Source organism: Paramisgurnus dabryanus, chromosome 19 (genome assembly GCF_030506205.2).
Source record: "Paramisgurnus dabryanus chromosome 19, PD_genome_1.1, whole genome shotgun sequence".
Classification (NCBI taxonomy): Eukaryota; Metazoa; Chordata; class Actinopteri; order Cypriniformes; family Cobitidae; genus Paramisgurnus; species Paramisgurnus dabryanus.
In genome coordinates this window covers 27,524,638-27,548,000 of record NC_133355.1, presented here as the reverse complement: position 1 = coordinate 27,548,000, position 23,363 = coordinate 27,524,638, and the positions used below count along the sequence as shown (strand labels likewise).

Sequence of the window (23,363 nt, the reverse complement as noted above, 5' to 3'; positions counted from 1 at the left end):
AACAGCTTAATTTTTCTAGCAGGGTCAAAAAAACTAAAAATATATTTAATCTTTGGCTACAAAGAGACCTCTCCCTGTATGGAAGGGTTCTCTTGTCTAAAGCAGAAGGGTTATCTCGTTTTGTGTACCCTTCTCTTTCTCTTTTCGTTAATCACTCTACTGCTAAAGAAATAAACAAAATTTTTCTAGATTTTATATGGAAAAATAAACCTCATAAGCTCAAAAAAACAGTCCTTTCGAATAGTCGCAAAAAAGGTGGACTTGAAGTGTTAGATTTTAGTGATACAGTGAACACCTTTAGAATAAATTGGATTAAGAGATGCTTAACAAATCCTAATTCTATATGGTTTTTTATACCAAATCATATCTTTGCAAAAATTGGTGGCCTTCCCTTTCTATTAAAATGTAACTTTTTACCTAATAGATTGCCAGTTGCACTGTCTAAATTTCACCAGCAGGCTCTCCTTGCTTGGAAGTTATGCTACACCCACAATTTTTCACCACATAAAACCTTTCTATGGAACAATTATAATATAATGATTAGGAATAAATCTGTTTTTCTCTCTGCATGGTTTAACAGAAATATAATTGGAATTTTTTCAGTTTTTGATAAATTTGGCAATTTTTTGTCTTATGAAGAGTTTATGTCTGTTCATAATTTCCCCTTACCATTTAAAGAATATAATGCAGTGCTTAAAGCGATTCCTTCAGGTTTACATCAACTTGTTAAATGTCATCTAAGTTTTAGTAATAATGATACTAAAGAACCTGATTTGGTTTTAGATGGGATAAGCATATTTAACAAAAAGTGTAATAATAAACATATTCGACAAATTCTCCAGAGCAAAACGCATAATAGTCCTAGAGGTAAATTTTATTGGGCATCTTTTATTGAATTCATAGATTGGAAGAAGGCCTGGCTGTTACCTCATAAGTATTGCATCCCAAATAAGTCCAAAGAAATTCATTTTAAGATCTTGCATAAAATATATCCTGTGAATGATGTTGTGGCGAAATATATGGATGTTGACAACTCTTGCTCATTTTGTGGAAATGAAGAAGAAACACTGACCCATTTATTTTTTCATTGTGACACAACGCAACATTTTTGGAAAAATGTATATTCTCATTTAAGTAAACACCTTGATTCTTCCAAGTCCTTCCAGTTAAAAGAAATAATTTGCTACTATGAAGGCACATCTAATATTCCAATTGATTACATTGTAAATTTTTTTATTTTATTTGGAAAATATTTTATTCACAAACAAAAATTCTCTAAATCGCAGCTTAACTTTCCACATTTCCTAATCGAAATTGAAACTTTTCTAAAATCCCTTAAATTTGTTAAAAACAAGAAAAATGAAAGATTTTTGAAATATTATGATGACTTTTTCTGTATTACCACTGATTCATAATGTTTTCCTATGTTAGTTTATTTTTTATTTATTTATTTGATTTATTTATTTATTTTTATTGTACTAATTCATCTTTTTGTTATCGTGTTATTGTATCTTATTTGTGAAACTTTACATGTATAATTTGTTAATTTTTCATTCCTGTAGAGGTTTATGTGTATGCTGTATGTTTCGTGTATTGTTAAATGTTTTAAAGCATTAATAAAAAAAAAAAATAAATAAATAAAAATAAAAAAACCATGACAATGAACAATATCAAAATAAATGGCATGAACAAGACAAGAACACATAACAGAGCCATTACATTACATTCTATTATTTTGAACCCAATGCTGGGTAAATATTGGACTGAACACATGTTGGGTTAATAAATAAACCTATGCTGGGTTGTTATTAACCCAATCATGAGTTTGAACAATAAAATAAAGACATGAATTACTAATCACAAGACAGATACATGACAAAACCCTTACATCGTTCTTTTTTGACCCGACACTGGGTTGAAAATAACCCAGCATTTTTTAGAGTGCACCAAAGGAATGCTAAACAACACAAATAATACTAATAAATACCGCAGCAAAATTTGTGTGTATATAAAAATATATTAAAAATAATATTTGAAGCAGATCAGAAAAATATCAGAAATAATTTTAGTAAGTTACCAGCTACAGTCTAAAAATGTCAACCCAGTGTTGGGTGAGTCAAAAAGGGACAAACCCAACCTGGTGGGTTGTAGGGTTGTTTAAACCCAAAATGTTGGGTTGTTTTAACCTATCAGTGGGTCAAATTTAAACATAAATTATCTGGGTTAATTTAACTCAACAACTGGGTATTTCCCCATTTGACCCAATGCTAGGTTGTAAAACCCCATAAATTTTAAGAGTGCAATGTAGCGAACATTAAACTATTAACAATTGAGTTGCAGTCCTATATCTCTGAACTAACTCTGTCGGCCAGCATCGCAAATGAAACCAGATGAGGTCATTAACAGATCCCCTGTCACCGATTCCCCTAAGATATGACATCACTATTAGCTCTGCTATTCTTAAACTTTCTTTCTGTAGATTCTCTGCTCTTCGAAAGAACGAAAGTAACAAATTCATGGTTACCCAGCCCTGAAAGTACAGAAAACAGAAAATTCCTCAGAAGCACTGAGGTGTTCCTTAGTACATTAAAGAGATGCATACTCTCATCTAACCGGTGCCACTGGTTACCAGAGCACAAGGTGCACAGCAGCCCCAAAAAAGTATTTGACCACAAAAGCCACTCTTTAAAAAAGGACATGTTTTTCTTGTTTAAATATATTCCTTCACACTTAGACGTGGTCTCCTAGTGTGTGCCTCCTGCGTGAAAGTCATGTCAGAAGATAGGCTACATCTTGCTATCACCTGTAGTAGACAAAGAAAGTTTGCCACATGCAAAGCAGAGTTTATTTTCTAAGATCTGTCATATACCCGATACAAAAACATCCTCTCACCCTTATGTTAGTGTTTCTGAATTTAACAGAGCCCCTGTAGGGGGACGGCATAGTGTGTCTTCCCATGATGCACAGTCAGAAAAAATGGTTTAAGGTCACAAGCGTCAGGGGTAGTATGCTACCCCTGGATAGGTCCTAATATGTGCTTTTTATAGGTACAAATACATTTGGTAACAATATGCACCTTTGGTGTACTAATATGCACTCTTTGGTACCAATAGCACCATAATAGAGGTACTAACATGAACTCTTTATGTGCAAAGGTGTCCATTATTTCTGACATAAAGAGTGCATGAGGTGTAAAAACAACAGGAATTGGATAAACAATGTCTATCATCAATAAGTGAAGGTGTAGAGAAGCGATACATTGTAGATTGTTGTTGGGACATGAGAGAGAGAGAGTAAAGAGATAGATGAGGTAGCCAGGGAGGGAGGGAGCTTGTCATTGTGAAAGAGTTGGGAGTTATGCACGTGTGTATTGCAGTTCCTGCACTGCGCTGAAGGGTCACCAGCGACTGAAACAGACAGGAGAGAGAGAGGAGAGAGAACAGCATGGAGCTCCACTCACCCAAAAAGAGCTGAACAAACAAGAAAGCACAGCACTGCAGTATAGACAAGACACACAGCCCGGGACAGAGGAACAAAAGAGGCAAGAAAGAAGAGCAAGGTACCCTCTGGAGCTTTTGTGCACTTGTATGCGTGGTTATATAAAAGTGTGTGTTTTGTGAATGTAAAATAGCTGCTGTGAGTTGTTTTGTAAGTTTGTGGGTTTGCGAGAGTCTCTTTATATATGTGGAATTTGGGGGTGTGTATACGTATTACTCATAAAGAGTGTATCCAGAGATTTCGATGCTGGTTTACAGCACAGATGTGTTCAAAAGAAGCAATCTGTCAGAAAGTTCCAAGGAATAAAGAGGCAGAATTCATTGCCTAAATCTGTTGTGGGCTATATGTACTGGACTTACTTCTGCATATTTTCACAGAGGAACTTTTCACTGCCTGCTTTTGCGTAAGGTAGCTTGTTTTTAACCTACGCACTCTTCTAGTTTTGCTTCGTCTGCCATTCCTCCAGTTCTCGCACCATGACTAAGATTTAAAGGTTTAGCAAGAATTATTTTTTTAGAGAATGAGGATGTAAACGCAACATTAGCGAATGAATGCTGGCGTTAAAACATGCATGCATGCATCTGATACAAAACACGTGTGGCATCTCTGGACGGAGTTACTTTATTTTTAAAAATGTTTCTGTTTATGGGGAAATTTATATTTAAGAGTTGTAAGAGAACTGATAGTGCAGCTGTATGCACTTGGTTTTGCTAGCCATTTCTTCTCTTGAAACCCATACGGAAATGTAATATATGTGAATATATGAAATATCCCTATATGAAATATATGGTAATATAAAGTAGAAACATATATGTACATATATGTACAACCATATATGACACCTATTCGAAAATGGAACAATTTCATATATTGACATATATGTCTATCCCATACAAATATATGTCTATGTGTGCAAAAAACATACATAGACATATATGTCATCTATATAATTATTTATATATGTGACATACATGACTTCACATATATGTCTAATATATGTTGCATACATATACTTATCATATATCATAAAATAATTAAATTTGAACCGTGGTTTTTATCTATTTTTCGCATGTTTCAGATCACAGGTAGGACGTACAACCCATTCACACAACTTAACACACAAACACAATTTATTATTTGTAATGTACCTGATGAGTCCAGTCGGGCCTCGAACCCGGGTCCTCACGTTGAAAGTCGTCCGCGCTATCCACTGATCCACCCAGCAGTTGGATGGGAGGGGCTAACAACTTAAGCTATTTGTGTGTTACTGATGTAGGCGCTGTTTAGCTTGTATTTTACAGTGTTCGTTTTATTATTCCTCCTGTTTTTATTTTATGCAGGGGTACACAGTGCAAATTTAACCCTTGTGCATTGTTCAAATTTAATACATCCACTAAATTAAACATCTGTAAAAATGTATCAGATTATTTTTTCACTTTTTTTGCATAAATTTGTTAGTCAGTTCTGATCAAAACTACCAAATTTTTACAAAAATTCCATGATTTTAACTCTTTAATTGCCAAGTTCATAAGTGGATTTGGGGAAAATCTAAATGACAAATTTTCAATACAAAAAGTGATTGTAGACTGGATTTTTTTAACCTTTTTCGCAGTCTTGGGCATGTCAAATATAAAGTAAAAACATTGGCTTTTGATTATTGTTTTCTTCCTCATTTATTGTTAGTGGCTGTTTTTGCCCCATTGACTTCCATTATAACCACATTTTTTGATTGCAGAGCAATGACACCTTGTTATCATGCATTTTTGAATGTTGGTGGTTTTTCCTTTTGCAAAGAGGTCAAATTTGTCATTTTTACTGTTGATCACCATGTGGCACCATTAACCCTTTAGTAGACCTGTGCTGTGCAGAGCTTAATTTCTAGCTTGTACATTGAGTAATATGGGGGCGGTTTCCCGGACAGGGATTATCTTAATCCAGGACTAGGCCTTAGTTTAATTAGGAAATATAACTAGTTTTAACAAACATGCCTTACTAAAAACATTACCTGTATGCATTTTGAGGCAAAACAAAGGGCCCTGATGTATTTTAAGATATGTCAGTGCAAGTTGTTTTCAGTTTGGACAGCTCTTAAAAATGTTTTAGTCTAGGACTAGTCTATCTGTCCGGGAAACCGCCCCCATGGAGTATAACTCCATAATAAAAGTATAGTATTGTGCCAAATGCATGCAGTTTGAAACTAGGCAGGGTTATAATGTTATGACCCTAATAATTTTTAAACAATATATTTACAGACCTATATAGGCTATGTTGTTTTAGAAATCTAGACATAAAACATATTGATATCATATGGTTGGAGCATACAGTATCATGTAAAAATCCATCTTATATGGTTGTAAAATACAAACCCATATAAGAATTCATACATATACATATTTTAAATATATGTATTTAAATACATTTTAATATGAGTATTCCATATAGGTTTAAAACATATATCTTCATATATCAAGAGTATCTATATATGTGATATTAATATATGTATTTATATACATTTTAATATGAGTATTTCATATAGGTTTAAAACATATATCTTCATATATCAAGAGTATCTATATATGTGATATTAATATATGTATTTATATACATTTTAATATGAGTATTTCATATAGGTTTAAAAAATATATCTCATATATCAAGATTATTTATATATGTGATATTCATATATTTATTTATATACATTTTAATATGAGTATTTCATATAGGTTTAAAACATATATCTTCATATATCAAGAGTATCTACATATGTGATATTAATATATGTATTTATATACATTTTAATATGAGTATTTCATATATGTTTTAAACCTATATATTCATATATCCAGAGGATCTATATATGTGATATTAATATATTGCATATATATGTAACATATATGCCAAGATCGGTTTTGATATAGGGACATATATGTCATATATTACATTTCCGTATGGGAATGATGTGTGGTGTAACAGTTATTATTATTATTATTATTATATCATAATCATCATCACAAACATCATTATTATTATTATTATTATTATTAGCATTATTTTTATCATCATCATCATTATTAGTATTAGGACCATTTCTTAATAATCTCACAGTGTAGGTGTAGTTAATAGTTACAGGTTTGGGTTAACAGAAATTTTTGTATGACAACGTTGTTCCAAAAAAGTTAAAATGTAAAAATCTTTTACTTGACAAAGTCACTCTTTCTTTATTAATATCAGATGTTTCTCCTTCTCTTTTTTGATGTCAATGCAGGTTTTTCAGTAGGATACAGGTGCAGTTTGGTTAGAGGGGGTGCAACCTAGCTTGTATACCTAAGGATGTCCAGGAGAAGCTCTGCAGGGGATCTGGTGCCCAAAGACATTACCGAGATCCTCGCCCTGCAGGCCAGTTTGAAGAAACGAGGCTCATCCCTGGGCCGGGCATTCAGTTGGTTCAAAGGCAGCAAGCGCAAGAGGAGTCTTAGCAATGGGCAAAGCAGGACAGGAGGTCCATGTGGACGAAACGGAGAAAGCACTGCAACCAATCAGATTCATGACAGTGGTGAGCCATGTAAAGGTAAGCACAAGAGTATTAACAGGTTTGGATTTGGATTAGTTGATGCCAGTCAAGAAAGTGTTGATGATTTCCAAAACATAGAAGAAAAGGTCTCATTTTGATAGCAACTTGGTTTTAGTCACAATATATGGTGCCAGTTTGTCTGGTGCCAAGGTTTATTTTTATTTTTTGAATAGGTTTTCATCATTTACTAACAAGATTATGTTATTATCACGAGGATATCTCTGCAATGGCTGATCAGTGTATTGCTGTGTTTTGGTTGCTGTCCTGTTTTTGTTTTTTTGGCCTTGACTTTTCCCCTGAAATGATAAAATGCTGATAATGTTCTATGATATGAAGTTTCTGAGAGCAACTGTTTCTGAAAACAGGTTTTTATTTTGATTCCTTTAGAGCTTTCAAGCTACATTTACTCAGTACTCTATACTAAATACGCCTTTGTCGACCTGATCTCACAAATTTCTGTGTCATTGTTACGGATCTCTGCATTTTTCAATGTCCGTACCACAGACTTTCTTTTCCCTGTCAGTTTCACGTATTGGTTACTCAATTGTTTTTCCTATTTTCTTACCATTGTCACTTTGGTTTGGAGTTAGAACGACTTTCTGTTACATAAAATGACATCCTAACCCAAACCCAACACTAACCCTAACAGCAGGCGACAATTGTTTAAAAATCTGGAAAAAAATAGTCCAATAGTTAAAATGACATCCTTACCCAAACCCCAAATCCAACCCCAAATTCAAGCGACAATGGATTAAAAACAGGAAAAACAATTGAGTTACCAATACGTGAAACTGACACGAAAAAGAAAGTGCGTGGTATGGACACGGAAAAATGCGGAGATCCGTGACATTAACACGGATAAGCGAGCAAAATATTCCGTGACTATACCACAGAAGTTCGTGAGGTCATATACGATATGCAATTCAATTCAATTTTATTTATATAGCGCTTTTCACAATTGTTAATTGTTTCAAAGCAGCTTTACATGAATTGAAAAAATTAAATAGGCATCTGCTGATACTAATACAGATAAAGGTTCTGCCTTTTACATATTATTTCAAATTTTGTTGTGAAATCTAGCAATGCAGAGCTTACAAATGGCCATTCTTTTGTCATTGTCATGAAATTTTGTTTCTGACACTTTTTTCATCACCTTGCCTAGATAATAAATCAGCTTTGACTATTGGCTGTTTTCAAACAATCAGTTGATATCTGATAGTGCCGATACCAATTATAGGCCGGTACATCTTTACTCAGTACAGTACAACAACCATAAACTCTCTAGCGACATCTAAACAACCATCTAAAATATAACAGCAACTTCTTAATAATACTAAAAGCCTTTTTACTACCTTAATTTGTTTGAATGCATTGATTATACTTTTTATTTAGTGGTGCATAGATATGTTTTTGCTGATACTGATATTCGATTACTTAGCCTAACATCTGCCGAAACCGATAGATACCGATAATTTTTAATCCTTGTTTCAAATTATAATGTCGTAAAATCCTAGAAGTGCAGAGCGTACAAACTGCAATTCTGATGTCATTATGACCCAATTCAAAATAATCACACAGTATGAATTCTGAATGCTTTTATCTGCTGATACCCATTATAGTTTTCATCCCCGGTTTTTCTTAAGGAATTGCAAAGGCCTTGTTTCAGATGGTTTCTGATGTCTTTTTGGACATTTACTCTAAAACCTGCTAGGCCACTTTATTGTGGAGGTCAAACCAGAAAAACAGAAGACTGCTCAGATTTTGGATTTTTTTCTCTTCCTGCCCCCTCAAGTCTCACACTTATTACTCTGAAATAGCGTGTGGATTTTAAGACATTAGAGACTTTAGCTGGACATCAAAATAACATATTATTCATATTATATTATTATTCATATTATTATGCTTTGGACTCTCTGATTTATAGCATTTTCTAGTCATTTCATGCTGAAAACTGTTGTGCTGGGGATAGAGATGCTGCTAAAGTGTTGAAAGGTCTGCGAGACTTTTACTGAAACAGAAAGATGACTGAGTGGGGATTTTTCTTAAAAGGTTTTTTTTTCTAAAATAACTTCCCTTTTCCTCTCTCTTTCTCTTTTTCTCTCTGCCCTTGTATCTATTTAATCTTTGTTTCACAATCTCTACAAACAAAACTTTTAGATAGTGAGGCACACAAACAGCACTTCATGTGTACTTTATACCTTTGCAGTAAATTGATACAGTAAATGCTTGTCTGTGGCTGGGTGTTATGGTGTCATGGTTGGATGCTTTCAAGACCATAAGTCAGAAGAGTCCATGATGAGTCTCAGGTCCTTCCTTTAGTATTTTTCACCTAATATGTTGTCTGCCAGAATAGAAATTTTAAGTCAGGTGGGTAAGAACCAGGATCAGTTTCGCATGAGGTAATATTTAGGGTAAGGGCTCGTTCAAATCTCTAACAATAGGTATGGATAATACAGTTGCTTGCCTTGATTTCCCTATTTGGTGGTAGATTTTTCATTGTGTACACTCTGAAAAAAGTTACAAGAAGGTACAAAAGTTGCCACTGGTACACTTTTGAACCTAAAAGGTGCATTCTGTTACCTCAAATTTATACCTACAGTAAATGGTACATATTAGAACCTTTTTAAAAGGAGTGTACAAAGGTTATTTTTCTTTGTAGGTTGTATTTTTATGAGTTTCTATTTGAGAGAGATACACATAAAGTATGAGTCGGATAGACTGTCCTGATTCAGGAATTTTCTGGAGGCTGAGCTAAACCCTTGCGTCACTCATGTTGAGGGCCTCAGTTTGAACAAAGTCAAAAACTTTCAAAACCATTCTTTATCAGTGGTATTGTTTGTGCTCAAAACACATTTACTACATAATATCATATCGTCGCTGTGCTATGAAAACCACGTATGTCCATTTTGCCGATTTTGAGATTTTTCGACAGATTGAATGTCCAGGTTCATTTCCGTATACAGTATGCTTCCCATATCTAAATGGCCAATGAAAAGTTGTGATTTTCACGTATATTTCACGTATATCCGTTTGGTGTCAAAGCTGTCAATCACGGCGCGTATCTCCCGCCCTGTGGAAGCATTTCCCCGGTCTCGTGAAGTTTCATCGAAGCTCAGCACTGGATAGCCGAATAAACATAGCCTGGTGAGACAATGACTTTCGCCACGTACGTCTAGGAGTGACAAAATTACGGTAGGACTGTGTAAACAAAGTATCTGTCTAGCATTACCATGGCAGTGTATTGATTTATTGTCCCTTCGTAGTTTGCAAGAGATATTTAATAAATGTATAATAATTACTAAATAAACTAAGCATATTTAATAAACTAAGACGTAGGCTATTTAATAAACTGAGCGTATTCATCTGTCAATATGAAACGCGACTTGGCGTATCGACCACCGTTACTGTAAAATGGAAATGACAAATGAAGAAGTGGGCTTGTATCATTCTTGTAATGGCTAGACATCTGTTACCTATGATCTCAAATGCCAATACAGAGTCATGACTTGTGGTTCAATGAAACATGAGCTGTTCATAATAGCTCAGAAATAAAGAACATGTGAATGTTTAATGGCATTCGGGGACATCGATATACAACCCCAGAAAGAACAGAAACAAAAGGGAGTAATTAAATTTTCCGAACACTTGTCAACTCAGACAACTTTAAAGTTACACATCTGTTGTTTCTGTAGCTGCTAACTTGTAACCAGTCAAGCAGAGTGCTAGAAATAACATGGTCATGGGTTTGATTCTCAGGAAACACATGAAATGTATAGGAATCTTAATGCACTGTAAGTTGCATTTGGCAAATGCATAAACGTAAATATATATAAACGCATTGCATCAATACAGCACCAGGTTTTTATGAAACCTAGAAACTTTTACATGTGCATCCTTCCTGCATGGTCCAATTGGTCATCTCATGTATCACAGTGTGTGTGGTAACTCACAGTAATGGATGCCCTCTCTCACCTTCTGCATTTACATAAGTAAGTAAAAAGGCTTATTTTTAATAGCACAAATCTGTCAGGCAGGCTGATGCATACATCTCTTATAATGTCAGGATATGGGGAATTAAACTAAATGGTCAAAATATGATCCCTAGCTGCCACTGTATTAGTACTCTTTCATAAAGTACACCTTGGCACCTAAATAGGTCATATTACTTTAGAGGTCCATATTGGTACCAAATAGTGCATAATTGTACCAAATGTATACATATCTGTACCTAAGTGGTAGCCTACATATAGGACCTTTTTAAAATGTGCTGCCCCAGGGAAAGCCTGGGAACATTTATTGGCCATTTTTTTCTGATAGTGTATAATAAGATTTCACATAGCTTCACAACTCCCACTTGTGTAAAAGTTCTTAGCTGGGCTGTTTTATGTAGGCTAACTGTGAAAAACAAGGGCGATATCAGTGTGACTGAACAAAAAAAGAGTTTTAAACTCACGAGAGTTAACACAAAATTGAGGAGTGCGTTTCTGAAAGAAAGCTGCCAAGGTCGTGAAGTTTTCTGGCCTCAGTCCGGGACATGATGGTTACACCCGACTGTCTAACAACAACTCAAACATACACACAATCTCGACATGGGGTGCTGATGACACACCCGAACTTCGTTGCTATAAACCTAAACAACAGTGTGGGGAAAATTCCTGTTGCCATGGTAACCACCCAATGTTCATATGTCATTGTTTACTTCTATTAATACAATAGTGGATGGAAAGATTCCAGGCGCTGTCATTCCATACACAACATGCCGTTCGAAAAGCACTGCGTCCCCAGAGTGAGATTTTATTGCTCTTTTTTTACTTGGTGTGGAAAATAAAAATAGAAAGAAAAATAAATATGCAGTACAAAAATAGAGCTTTAAACTCAAAGTAGTTCAAATTATTTGGATAAATTTGATGGGAACTCTTTGAGCTTGTATAGTAATCTCTGGATTTTGGACTTTAGTATTTTGGCAGATCTGAGCACAATTTGAGATACTGTTAGCGAATCTTAAGAGGAAATACATGACTTAAATTTACTAGAGGCTCTTCTTTATTAGAAATCTGAAATGCATTCATACCATCCGAGCTGGCACATGACCGACCTTCAACGTTGAAATTTGGTTGAAATAATGTCAGTTATTTGTTTAACGTTGATATAACGTTGATATAACGTTGAAACAACAGTTAATGCTAAACTTGATATCAGTGTTTATTCAATTAGTAAAATCAATGCATATTTCAACGTTAATAATAATAATAATAATAATTCATTACATTTATATAGCGCTTTTCTCAGTACTCAAACCGCTTTACTTATGAACGGGGGAATCTCCTCAACCACCACCAATGTGCAGCATCCACCTGGATGATGCGACGGCAGCCATATTGCGCCAGAACGCCCACCACACACCAGCTTATTAGTGGAAAGGAGATGAAGTGATTTAGCCAATTTGTATGAGGGATGATTAGTAGGCCAGTGGGCAAGTTAATTCGCTGTTGACGAAAATATCTTAATTCACCCATGTTGAAAGTGAAACGAAAAAATGTTGCGATATAAATGTTGATTCAATTTGCCAAATCAAAAGGTAATTTAAAGCAACACTAAAGAGTTATTGCTCTTTGCTCCCCCTACAGGTTAGACGCGTAATTGTTCATTACCACTGTGGTAAATACTGCAGCATAGCTGGCTCTGATTGGATTGTAGGTCTGCCGTAAAGCAAGTTTTTGTAGTTTTCACTCGAACTACAGGACCACTACCCGACGGTTGGAAACTTCTTTAGTGCGGTTTTGGCCGATAGAGGGCTGCAAAGCAAATGTGAAAGTGCCATTCACCCTGTTTCGAGTGGATGAATGTTTTTGGAAACATTATTTTAAGGTAAAAAAAAACTCTTTGGTGTTGCTTTAACGTTGATTTAACCTTGTCCTTAATGTTGATTCATGAGGCAATGACGTCGGAAATGCATTCAGACAGCCTTCATAGGCAGTGCAAAAATATAATCAGAGCCTTTGCGATAACTTATCCCCTATTTGAAAACTGTAATACTAAAGTAAAAATAATAACTTTATTTACATTAAAGGCGGGGTACATGATCTCTGAAAGCCAATGTTGACAATCACCTAAACAAACACGCCCTTAACCCAATAGAATCTGGACCTTCTTTTGATAGACCCGCCCCACACTTACGCAACCTAGGCAATGTTGTCGGTTAGTAGACACGCCCCTTACTGCTGATTGGCTACAATTGTTTTTGGTAGTCGGCCCAACTCCCTTTCCTGAAGCATTTTCAGAAATCATGCACTCTGCCTTTAAATTTGTGATCCAGGCACCTTCTTGGCCCCCGTTTTATATTTTCAAACTCGACCAGGGTCGACAAATCATATCCCACGTACAAAATTGTGGGACAAGCCGATGAAGGTTTCTTAAGAGTCAAACATGGATTCGGACGTTGATGCATTCCTGCCTTGGAAGGCAGCATTTTAGAGATTTCAGACGCAGACTATCTTTTCAGTTCTTATAATGGTTATGATGACTCATCATCTTGTCTTGACCTTGAGCCTTTTCTACCTGCACTCTTCATAACTCTAAACCTTTGAGCAGGCATGCTAGGAATGAAGACTGGGAACAATGAACACACAGAAACGCTTTGAAGATTCAGACAGGGTAAAGTTATTTTTAACATTTAACCTTGTTTTTTTCCTTTATTTATTTGTTTATTTTAACCAAAACTTTTAAGAAGTTATACTCATGAAAGGGCAATATATATATTATAATAATAATAGAGAAGCAGGTCCTCTTGAGTGCAGGAGAGCTGATTGGCAGCAGGTAAATTGTCTGTGGGTCTGCCAACTCTTGGATCTGGTGGAATGCAGGTGGATGGATTTCGACTTGAGGCCGATCGGATTACATCCCTCATTCCAGTATGGCAATATCCCAGCAAATCAAGAACAATTGCAGATTTGACTGTTAAATTTAGCAAAATGTTCTCATTCTTTTTGTATTCCTGAGAACAGCAAGTACAGCTGGTTTTGAGTTACCGTATCAATGATGTAATGCATTAATCAGCCTCTTTGTAGGTCCAACTTCAACCACAAGAGAGCAGTGTGGAGCAAAATGCTTATCTTCCTTATCAGTATCTCTATGTCATTACAAGATAATTACATTATATTTAGGGAGGCAAAGTCATATGGAATCTACTTCCAATGCTTAACTTATTTGGATATATTGCAATTTTTGTTCACGTGTGCTAAACTAAGATTTCTAATACAGGATAGTGTTAAATGTAATGACATGGAAATTGACACAGTTATGTACTGGCTCACATACACATGCTTACTCATGCACAGATGGAGGGCTTACTTTCTTTAGTTTCTAGAGGTGAAGTTCACCTTGACAACAGTGTCCATTAACACCTCACACTCTGCCAACTCATTTTAATGATTTAAATTGTATGACTAGCAGTGAGGTAGTTATTTTGGCATGATTTCTGGTGGTTAAATTTAGGGTATGGCAAATGAAGGTTACATAGTGAATATATTCACTGATAAAGATTACGAAGACACATAGTGGAGTGAATACAAAAGGTTTTGTAGTTATGGTTTTGTAACACTAGTACTGTATGTTAGTGTGCACACTGTATCCCAGTTTATGTTATAAAATACGTCATGCGTGTGATGGAGCTAATGAGAGTTTTTTTTTTAAATGTTTATTTGTAAATGTAGAGTTTGTTTATTTACGATAGCTGAGAAGGCCATTCTTTGTGTTGTTTTTTAAATGTTTCTCATGCCTGATGAAATCGTTATAATAAATACTATGAAATACACTTGATGTTACAGACTGCACTTACCAACCAGAATTAAAGAGAACAGTCCAACTTGGACCCATTGTGCAAGCTGGCTCTTTAGTACCACGTGCTAATTGAACTGCAGTTCTGACACACCCACTAAACAAAAGAAAACGTATCTGAAACCCGGCACACCGGTGCACACCGTTTCCAAGAAACTTGTTTTTCAACACGGATACCGTAGCAAAACGTTGCGCACCGGTTTGAACTTGAACGTGCCCCAGGCAACGATGTTGGTTAGTAGACACGCCCCTTGCTGCTGATTGGCTACAAGTTTGTTTCGGTAGTCAGCCCGACTCCCTTTTCCAAAGTGTTTTTTGTCAATAATCATGCACCCCGCCTTTAACCCGAACGTCACAGGGGTGAAAGTAAACCGTACAAATACGTACGATTATTATAAAAAACAACAATGAAACCCACCCTTAACCCTATTGTCAAAGGGGCAAAAGTAAATTGTACAAATACATATGATTATTATAAAAAACAATAATGAAACATCACCCCTAACCCCAATGTCACAGGGGCGTAAGTAAATTGTACAAAAATGTATGATTATTTTAAAATCAATAATGAAACCCCAACCTCTAACCCCAAAGTCATAGTGGCAAAAGTAAATTGTAAGTAAATTGTAAAATATGTACGAATTGCCACAAGACTGTAATGGACATAATTCAGCACAATCTTTACAACAAATTTTCTCGCAGACATTCTTGTCTGTTCAATTCAATTTTATTTATATAGCGCTTTTCGCAATCCGTAATTGTTTCAAAGAAGCTTTACATTAATAGAAACAGGGAAAAACACAGAAAAATCGACAGACAACATAAGTAGCAAAATACAGCGGTTATGAGTAAACTTTACAAGCGAGCGTAGCAGTGGCGGTTCTAGACAAATTTCACTAGGGGGGCCAAGGAGGGGCCAGTGTTTTACCAGAGGGGCACATAAAAAAATGGCAAGAAATTATATTTAAAGATTATAGGGGTGGTTACAGGAATTAGTTTAAGACAGGACTAGGCCTTAGTTTAATTAAGAAATATAACTAGTTTTAACAAACATGCCTTACTAAATAAATACATTACTTGTGTGCATTTTGAAGCAAAACAAAGGGCACTGGTTTATTTTAAGATATGGCATTGCAAGTTGTTTTCAGTTTGGACAGCTCTTACATTTATTTTATTCTAGGACTAGTCTTATCCCTTTCTGGGACTTTATTTTACTTTTCAATCATATAAATATTTATTTAATACAAGAGTGAGTGCAGGTGCAAAAGGGGAGCTGGGCTCTTTTATAAAGCCCCCCCAACTGAAAATCATGCGAGCCTACTCAATAAACTTTATGAAATGCAAACTTTTATAAAGACAAACGTTTGTTTTAGTTCACATATAAACACACATTGCTAGACAGTTAGTGACCACAATCTAATCAGTATTTAAAATAATATTTATTTTAAATTGTAAACATTTTTATATGTAACATTTAATTATATTCCTAAAATTTTATGCACGTATATGTAAAAGCATAATTACAGCGCTTTTTACAATGTGTAAACTTTAAAAAGTTAGTGAGATGTTGGTTTTGCGGGTTGTTGATGAGTAACAGCTGTAAATGATCACCGGGCTTAAGCAGCTACGTCACAGGAGAACAAGTGAACAGTGTCCCAATGTGAAGTGAGCTAGAGTCCTTACCAGTGCCCAAACCTGCATACACATTCACAACATCAGGAGATTGGGAACGAATTGACACTCGCCGAGCAGCAGCCGCCGGCTACAGTGGTTGGGTGCGCCGCTCTAATTTGCCCGTGTAGAACGTTGCGTCGCATTAGTTCCGCTTTTGGCGCTTGCGTGTAAAATCAAAATAAATTTATACTTTTTTTTATTTGGTTAGCACGGGGGTGGCCACAGGAGTGGCCAGGGACTTGTCTACAGAGGCACGGGCCACCCTTGGCCCCCGTGTAGAACCGCCACTGGAGCGTAGTAATAATGTAACATATAGAAGAGGGTGCTAAGTTAAGCCAATGTCGGCTGACTCCTCGGTGTGATTTGCCAACTGATGTCCGAGAATCAGACACAGTCGATCACTTTAAATCTAAACTGAAGACTTTTCTCTTTAACAAAGCATTTACATAATTTACTAGTAAATGTACTTATTTCACAATAGTTAGCCTGTATGGAACAAAGCACTCACATAACTCGTCTGGGTAATATACTAATGCCGCAATAGTTAGCCTGTCTGGAACTGAGCAGATATTAAACCACAATACTGTGTGACACTTGCATTTCATGCGAATGGCCCCTACGCTAGGATTTTGTTCCTCGATCCCGAGGACAATGAGACAAACAGACCCAGACACACACACACACACACACACATATATATATATATATATATATATATATATATATATATATATATATATATATGTATATATATATATATATGAAAAGGATCTTCTACCTTTAGACACTTTTGATATTTTAGGGATAGTTTAGAGACCAGAAATTCTAATTTAATTTGACGTCTTGCATATTTACAGTGCGTGATACAATTTAGAGCAGTATCATTTTAGGTTTTTTTCTATATTTCACATACTGTGACATACTTTATGGTCCCATGCTATGCTTAATATTACTACACCTTTAGGGCATCACATACATACCTGTCAGTTAAAAATCCTCTCTTCAGATCACAAGCTTCCATTGCTCCTCCCAGGGCACAGTTGCAGGTTTCATTGAAGAAGACTAAACCCACAGAATTAAGATGAGCTGAACTGAATGGCAGGGGTGATAGCGATTTAGAAAGCTTTTCTGAGCTTAATGCATTGAGCAGTATAAGAGTGACATCAATTTATAAAGATTTTATGGCTAATGGCAATATTAGCCATTAGCCTGTGATGAAATCATCTGAAAGCTTTTTGCGGTATACTCCCCATTGTGTTTGTAAATTGATGTATGCTTGTATTAGACAAACCTGCTGTGTAATGTATCTTTAGAACTGGATTTGGTCTATGGTAAAATGTTAAAGCAGTTACACTTTTGTGTTAGCATTTTTAAGGATATCTTTAAAGTGCGATGGTGATGGTTTGACTGTAGGGTGGCCATACGTGCCATTTTCGCCAGCCGCGTCATGGCCAAGATTTCAGGTGCATTCTCCGGAAGTCGCATTGGTGCATACTTCATCGAGGTTCTCACATTTCAGTTAAAAACATTATAAAATTAAGATTTATTTCTCATAAAGGATTAGTCCATTTTCTTAAAAAAAAATCCAGATTATTTACTCACCACCATGTCATCAAAAATGTTGATGTCTTTCTCTGTTTAGTCAAGAAGAAATTATGTTTTTTGAGGAAAACATTCCAGGATTTTTCTCATTTTAATGGACTTTAATGGACCCCTACACATTTAAACAGTTTAAAATTGCAGTTTCAATTAAGTTTCAAAGGACTCTAAATGATCCCAAACGAGGCATAAGGGTCTTATCTAGCGAAACGATTGTAATTTTTGACAAGAAAAATAAAAAATATGCACTTTTAAACTACAAATTCTCGTCTATTTCCGGTTCTGTGACGCACCAGCGCAACCTCACGCAATTGCGTAATGCCGTGGAAAGGTCACGTGAAACACACATTTGCAGACCATTTTAAAGAATAAACTGACACAAAGACATTAATTAGTATCATTCCACACACAACAACGTCAGAACGGTCCTCTTGCTCCACACTTGTAAACACTGGGGCGTAGTTTTGCATACGTCATCCGTGACCTTTCGGCGTGATGACGTATTACATGAGGTCGCGCTGGCGCGTCACAGGACCGGAGATAGATGAGAAGTTGTAGTTTTAAAGTGCAAATTTTTATTGTCAAAAATGACAATCGTTTCGCTAGATAAAACCCTTATGCCTCGTTTGGGATCGTTTAGAGTTCTTTAAAACTGCAATTTTAAACTGCATTAAAACTGTTAAGTGTTGGGGTCCATTAAAGTCCATTAAAATGAGAAAAATCCTGGAATGTTTTCCTCAAAAAAATTTATTTCTTCTCGACTGAACAAAGAAAGACATCAACATTTTGGATGACATGGTGGTGAGTAAATTATCTGAATTTTTTTAAAGAAAATTGACTAATCTTTTAAGACATACAATCATTAGAATTTTATTGCTTCCTTGAAACGTAACGGTTGCTTTTTTGAAATTGAACCTGAGATATTAAACCTCGATGATGTATGCGGTCGACCAATGCGACTTACGGAGGATGCACCCAAAATCCTGGCCAGGACGCGTCTGGAGAAAATGGCATGTACAGTATGGCCACCCTATTTGACTATGTGGTAGTTGAGAACGGTTTGTTGTGATATATGGCTCGACTCAGTAGTGAGAAACAGATGATGTAATGTAGATAGTGTTTCTAGGAGTGTCTGGGAAGAGAGTGTCAGGCTTGTAACCCCAGAGTTGCTGGTTCGAGGCTCATGACCGGTCGGTTGTGCTGTGGTGCCCTTGAGCAAGGCACCTTAACCTCAATTGCTCCCGGGTGCTGCCGTGATAGCTGTATGTGTGTTCACTATTCACTGGATGGATTAAATGCAGAGGTCAAAGGTCACTGATGTTTTTGAGATATGTCAGTGCAAGCTGTTTTCATTTTGGACAGCTCTTACATTTATTTTAGTATAGGACTAGTCTAATCCCTGTCTGGGAAACCACCACTATACTGTATGTCTAAAACCATTTCATTGCCATTAAAGTGAAATGATTGAACCTAAACATAAATAATGCAAGAGTCAGGGCCATTGTTTATTTAGGTAAACATTCAATTTAACCCTGTGATTACAAATTATTCAAATGTTTCATGTTGTTTATTGTACATTGGCGTACAGTTAGAGTAGCTGAAATGGCCTGATATTCTTCTTATCGGTTATGCACTTCATGCTATAGATCTGAGTCAAATGAAATCTCAGGTTACATGATAGAGAAACAGTGAAAGACAAAGTGAAAGACAGTAAGCTGAGGGGAAAAACAAAAGACTGTGACACAGAGCACTGTATGAACCTTATTTTAGGACTATATAGATAATTTTCATGACAATAAAGCACATTCTCAACTCCAGTTTTCATTATCATAATGCAATACAAAGCTGAATTCCATTACCGTAATGCACAGCAAATCTCATTCTCCTGTCAAATTTGTTTATTATTAAAAAATCTTATTTTGACTTATGGGGTGAAATATAATATCTCTAGACAGATTGCATGAGATTAACTGGCCTACAGTTTAACAAAACATTTCTCAGATGGCGTCCTTCGGATTCAGTGTATGAAGAGCGAAAAAATAAAAGCAGGCAGTCGTGTAAACTGAAGTATGGAGCCCCTAAGGCAAAGCTATAAAATGCTGAAAGGCAATAAGAGACAATTGCTGATCAACTCACTGCAGTTAAACCGCAGGCAGTAAATATGTGAGAGTGCTCTAAAATGTGTGGACACAAGCAAGCCGCTATCCGTCCTTCCTCATATTCTTACTGCTGGGAGTGAGCTGTGACTGATCGTGTTTGTGAATCAGAGAGGCGAGGAGGGAGGGTCTCATACACACATACTCGCGCACTGCACACACGCACTGGATCGAAAGAGCATCTGAGAGCAGGACATCTCGGTCTGTGCTGTGACAGCTAAAAAGAGGGATTTAAATGCACCAGGATAAAGTAAGAGGGTGAAGGTCCACATGTGGAACACGTGCATGTTTTGGGATTGTGGAAACCGGTGGGGGCTGAGACTAATGCCATGGGGAACTCCAACAGTAAGAAGAACCAGGCGAGCCGTAACAACACTCCCCAAACTAGAAAAGTAAAGTCCATTTGGTCCTTTAAACATGTGGATATATTCAAAGCAGGTAAGGGAATATTACAAAATTACATCTGTATATATTTGTGACACAGGCTGTGTCTATTATACACTTTTCATATATAATTATGTCTAAAAGAGAAGTATAGTACCATGATACTTTTGTTTTGTTGGTACTCTATCTGTTTTTGTTACTGTGGGAATTCAGAGAGCTTGTGAATGTGTGTCCCAGTTTTTGTCGATGTGGGAAGGAAAGTATCCAGGTGTTTCATCGCTTCCTCTATTCTTTTAAAGACTGGGAGGTTTGGGTGTGTTAATAGGATGGGAAAATGCTGTAAAACTGTCCTGGGTCCATCATTTATGACTTGCTTTCCTCTTTTCTAGTAAGGTAATAAACAGGTTCATGCCGTAAATACCCAACCATCACAGCTCTATTATTAAGCTATCAGACTTGTAAGCAACCTCTCATTTCCAGAGCACATTATAGATGAGATCTGGGGGGGGGGGGGGTTGCAGACACATACTGTAGAAGAGTATCAACATGATTTTGTGAGATGGCTTTACTGTTTCCTGCCATATAAAATCATAAGGGAAAATACCAGAGTGCTGAGACGCTCATTCAAACAGAAACTGAAATCAAAAGTGCAATTCGAAGGGAGACGCATGTTTGACTTTCAAAAAAAAAACTTTCATCTCTGTCTCGATTGTGTCTTAATGAAATACAAGAAATCTGTACTTGGCGGAGTGCACGATTTTTAAAAAAGCTTTGGGAAAGGGAGTCGGGTCGACTACCCAAAACACACGTGTAGCCATTCAGTAGTAAGGTGCATGTCTATTAAAAGACATCATTGCCTGTGTTGCATATGTGTGGGGCGGGTCTATCAAAAGAAGGTGCAGATTCTATTGGGGTAGGGGTGTGTTTGTTTAAGTGATTTCAAATGTCAACATTGGCTTTCAGAGATCATGGACCATGCCTTTATAGGGATAGTTTGCCAAAAAAAATTTATTTACTCACCCTCAAGTTGTATAAATGTCTTTGTTCTGCAGAACACAAATTAGTATTTTAAATAAAATTTGTAACCAAAAAGATCTGGGGCACCATTGACCTTAGTAGTAGAATATAAATATTACTCTGGAAGTGAATGGTGCCCCATATATGTTTAGTTATTAACATTCTTTAAAACATCTTAAAGGTGACATAGAATTATTGAACAGGGTATTTATCCTTGTTCTGTGATGTGACATGTAGACAAAAAAAAATTTGTTTGGGTCTGTAATGCCTTAGAAGCTTCCTAAAAACCTCTCTCAGATAGCTCTATTAGGGTGGGGAATTTTAAACAAGTGGTTTTGCACCTATTTGGCTCCCCCTACTGGCTTAACTTGCAATCTCATTACTGATTGGCTGACTTTGCTGCCACTCAAAAAATGTAGCCAATTATTTTAAAGTGGAGGGGCAGTGAGATGCCTGTGATGTCATAAGCATCAGTTTTTCAGATTGGGCCGTTTTCTGGCTGACATTTCTAAAAGAGGAATTTCTATGAGACTGAGATGTTTAGCATGTCTAGCACTTTTTGTATGTTCGTGAATGCATGTAGACTACCATAATTTAACAAAGATAAGGTAAAAATGTTTTTTCATTCTCTGTCCCCTTTAATTTATGTTTAGCAAAAAAAATTAATACAGGTTTGTAGTAACTTTAGGGTAAATAATTGATACATCATTTACTTTTTTTGTAAACTATTCCTTTAAGTGAAAAGAAATGTAAAACTTCCCTGTACATCCTTTGTAATGTACCCTACTTGGGACCCCACAAGATGCAAAAACATCAGCATCAAAATACCTTACCACCGGGGAATGTGGAAAGTGAAAATGAACTCAAACCATTTAAAGAAGCACCAAAAGTGTAGCCTGGTAATACCATTCTCTGCTATTTTGCTTCGCTTCATAGACAGAGTCTGGCTGGGCATAATTGACAATCGTTTTCCTTCTCGTGGGAGGGGCTTGTCTGAAGTTTAAAATCATTGGTCTAAACGTAAGCCAATCACATAACGTTTGGATATGATGTGCGTTATGCGCCAGCTCAGCCGCATCAAATTTCTGCAGTAAAACACACGTATGATGTGAAAACAAACCCATCGAGCGAAATACCGGAGTTAACATGGTTATGAACGACTTTTGCAGATTATGTAAAGTAAATCGGGCCAGAGCTAGAACACGATCCTTACGGTGTCTTTCACGTCTAAGTGGAGGAACGCCCCTCTCTCCGCTCAAACTCTTCCACCAGACAGCCATAACCATATGTAAATTAAATCTTCCTACCTTATTTTCTGGTTAATCAGGAACGTCACCAAAGAATGTTTGCCCATGCGTCCTCCACCATTAACTGTGAACAACGAAATTCCCTTCCATGATTTCTCAATCGTTGTGCATGTGAAGCTGTGCTGCACACAGTTTCTCGCTGAAGATCGGTAATAGTTGATAAATTAAACTTTACCAAAACCTGTCTGGAGTAGGGCAACAACATAATCTCCATTCAAAATGTTTAACAAACACTCTTCTTGTTCGGGCTTAAGTTGGCAAGTGCCGGTTCTCCACAACAGAGCAAATAGCTTTCTGTGCCTCCATGTCCACAAACAACAA

At 36.3% G+C, this 23,363-nt stretch overlaps 1 protein-coding gene across 4 annotated transcripts in view; it reads left to right on the top strand.

Annotated features, from left to right (window-relative positions):
- Positions 1-3,365: 3,365 nt before the first annotated feature.
- The window catches only part of nhsl3 (NHS like 3), a 49,698-nt gene continuing 29,700 nt past the window's right edge, over positions 3,366-23,363 (top strand). For 2 of the 4 annotated variants that reach the window (XM_073812773.1, XM_073812772.1), the window contains exon 1: positions 20,488-20,772. In XM_073812773.1, coding sequence (XP_073668874.1) covers positions 20,664-20,772 — 109 coding nt within the window. In that variant the 5' untranslated portion in view covers positions 20,488-20,663. Of the gene's footprint in view, positions 3,560-6,763; positions 7,067-20,487; positions 20,773-23,363 lie in introns of those variants that run through there. The other 2 variants (XM_065294561.2, XM_065294560.2) reach the window with 2 other exon arrangements.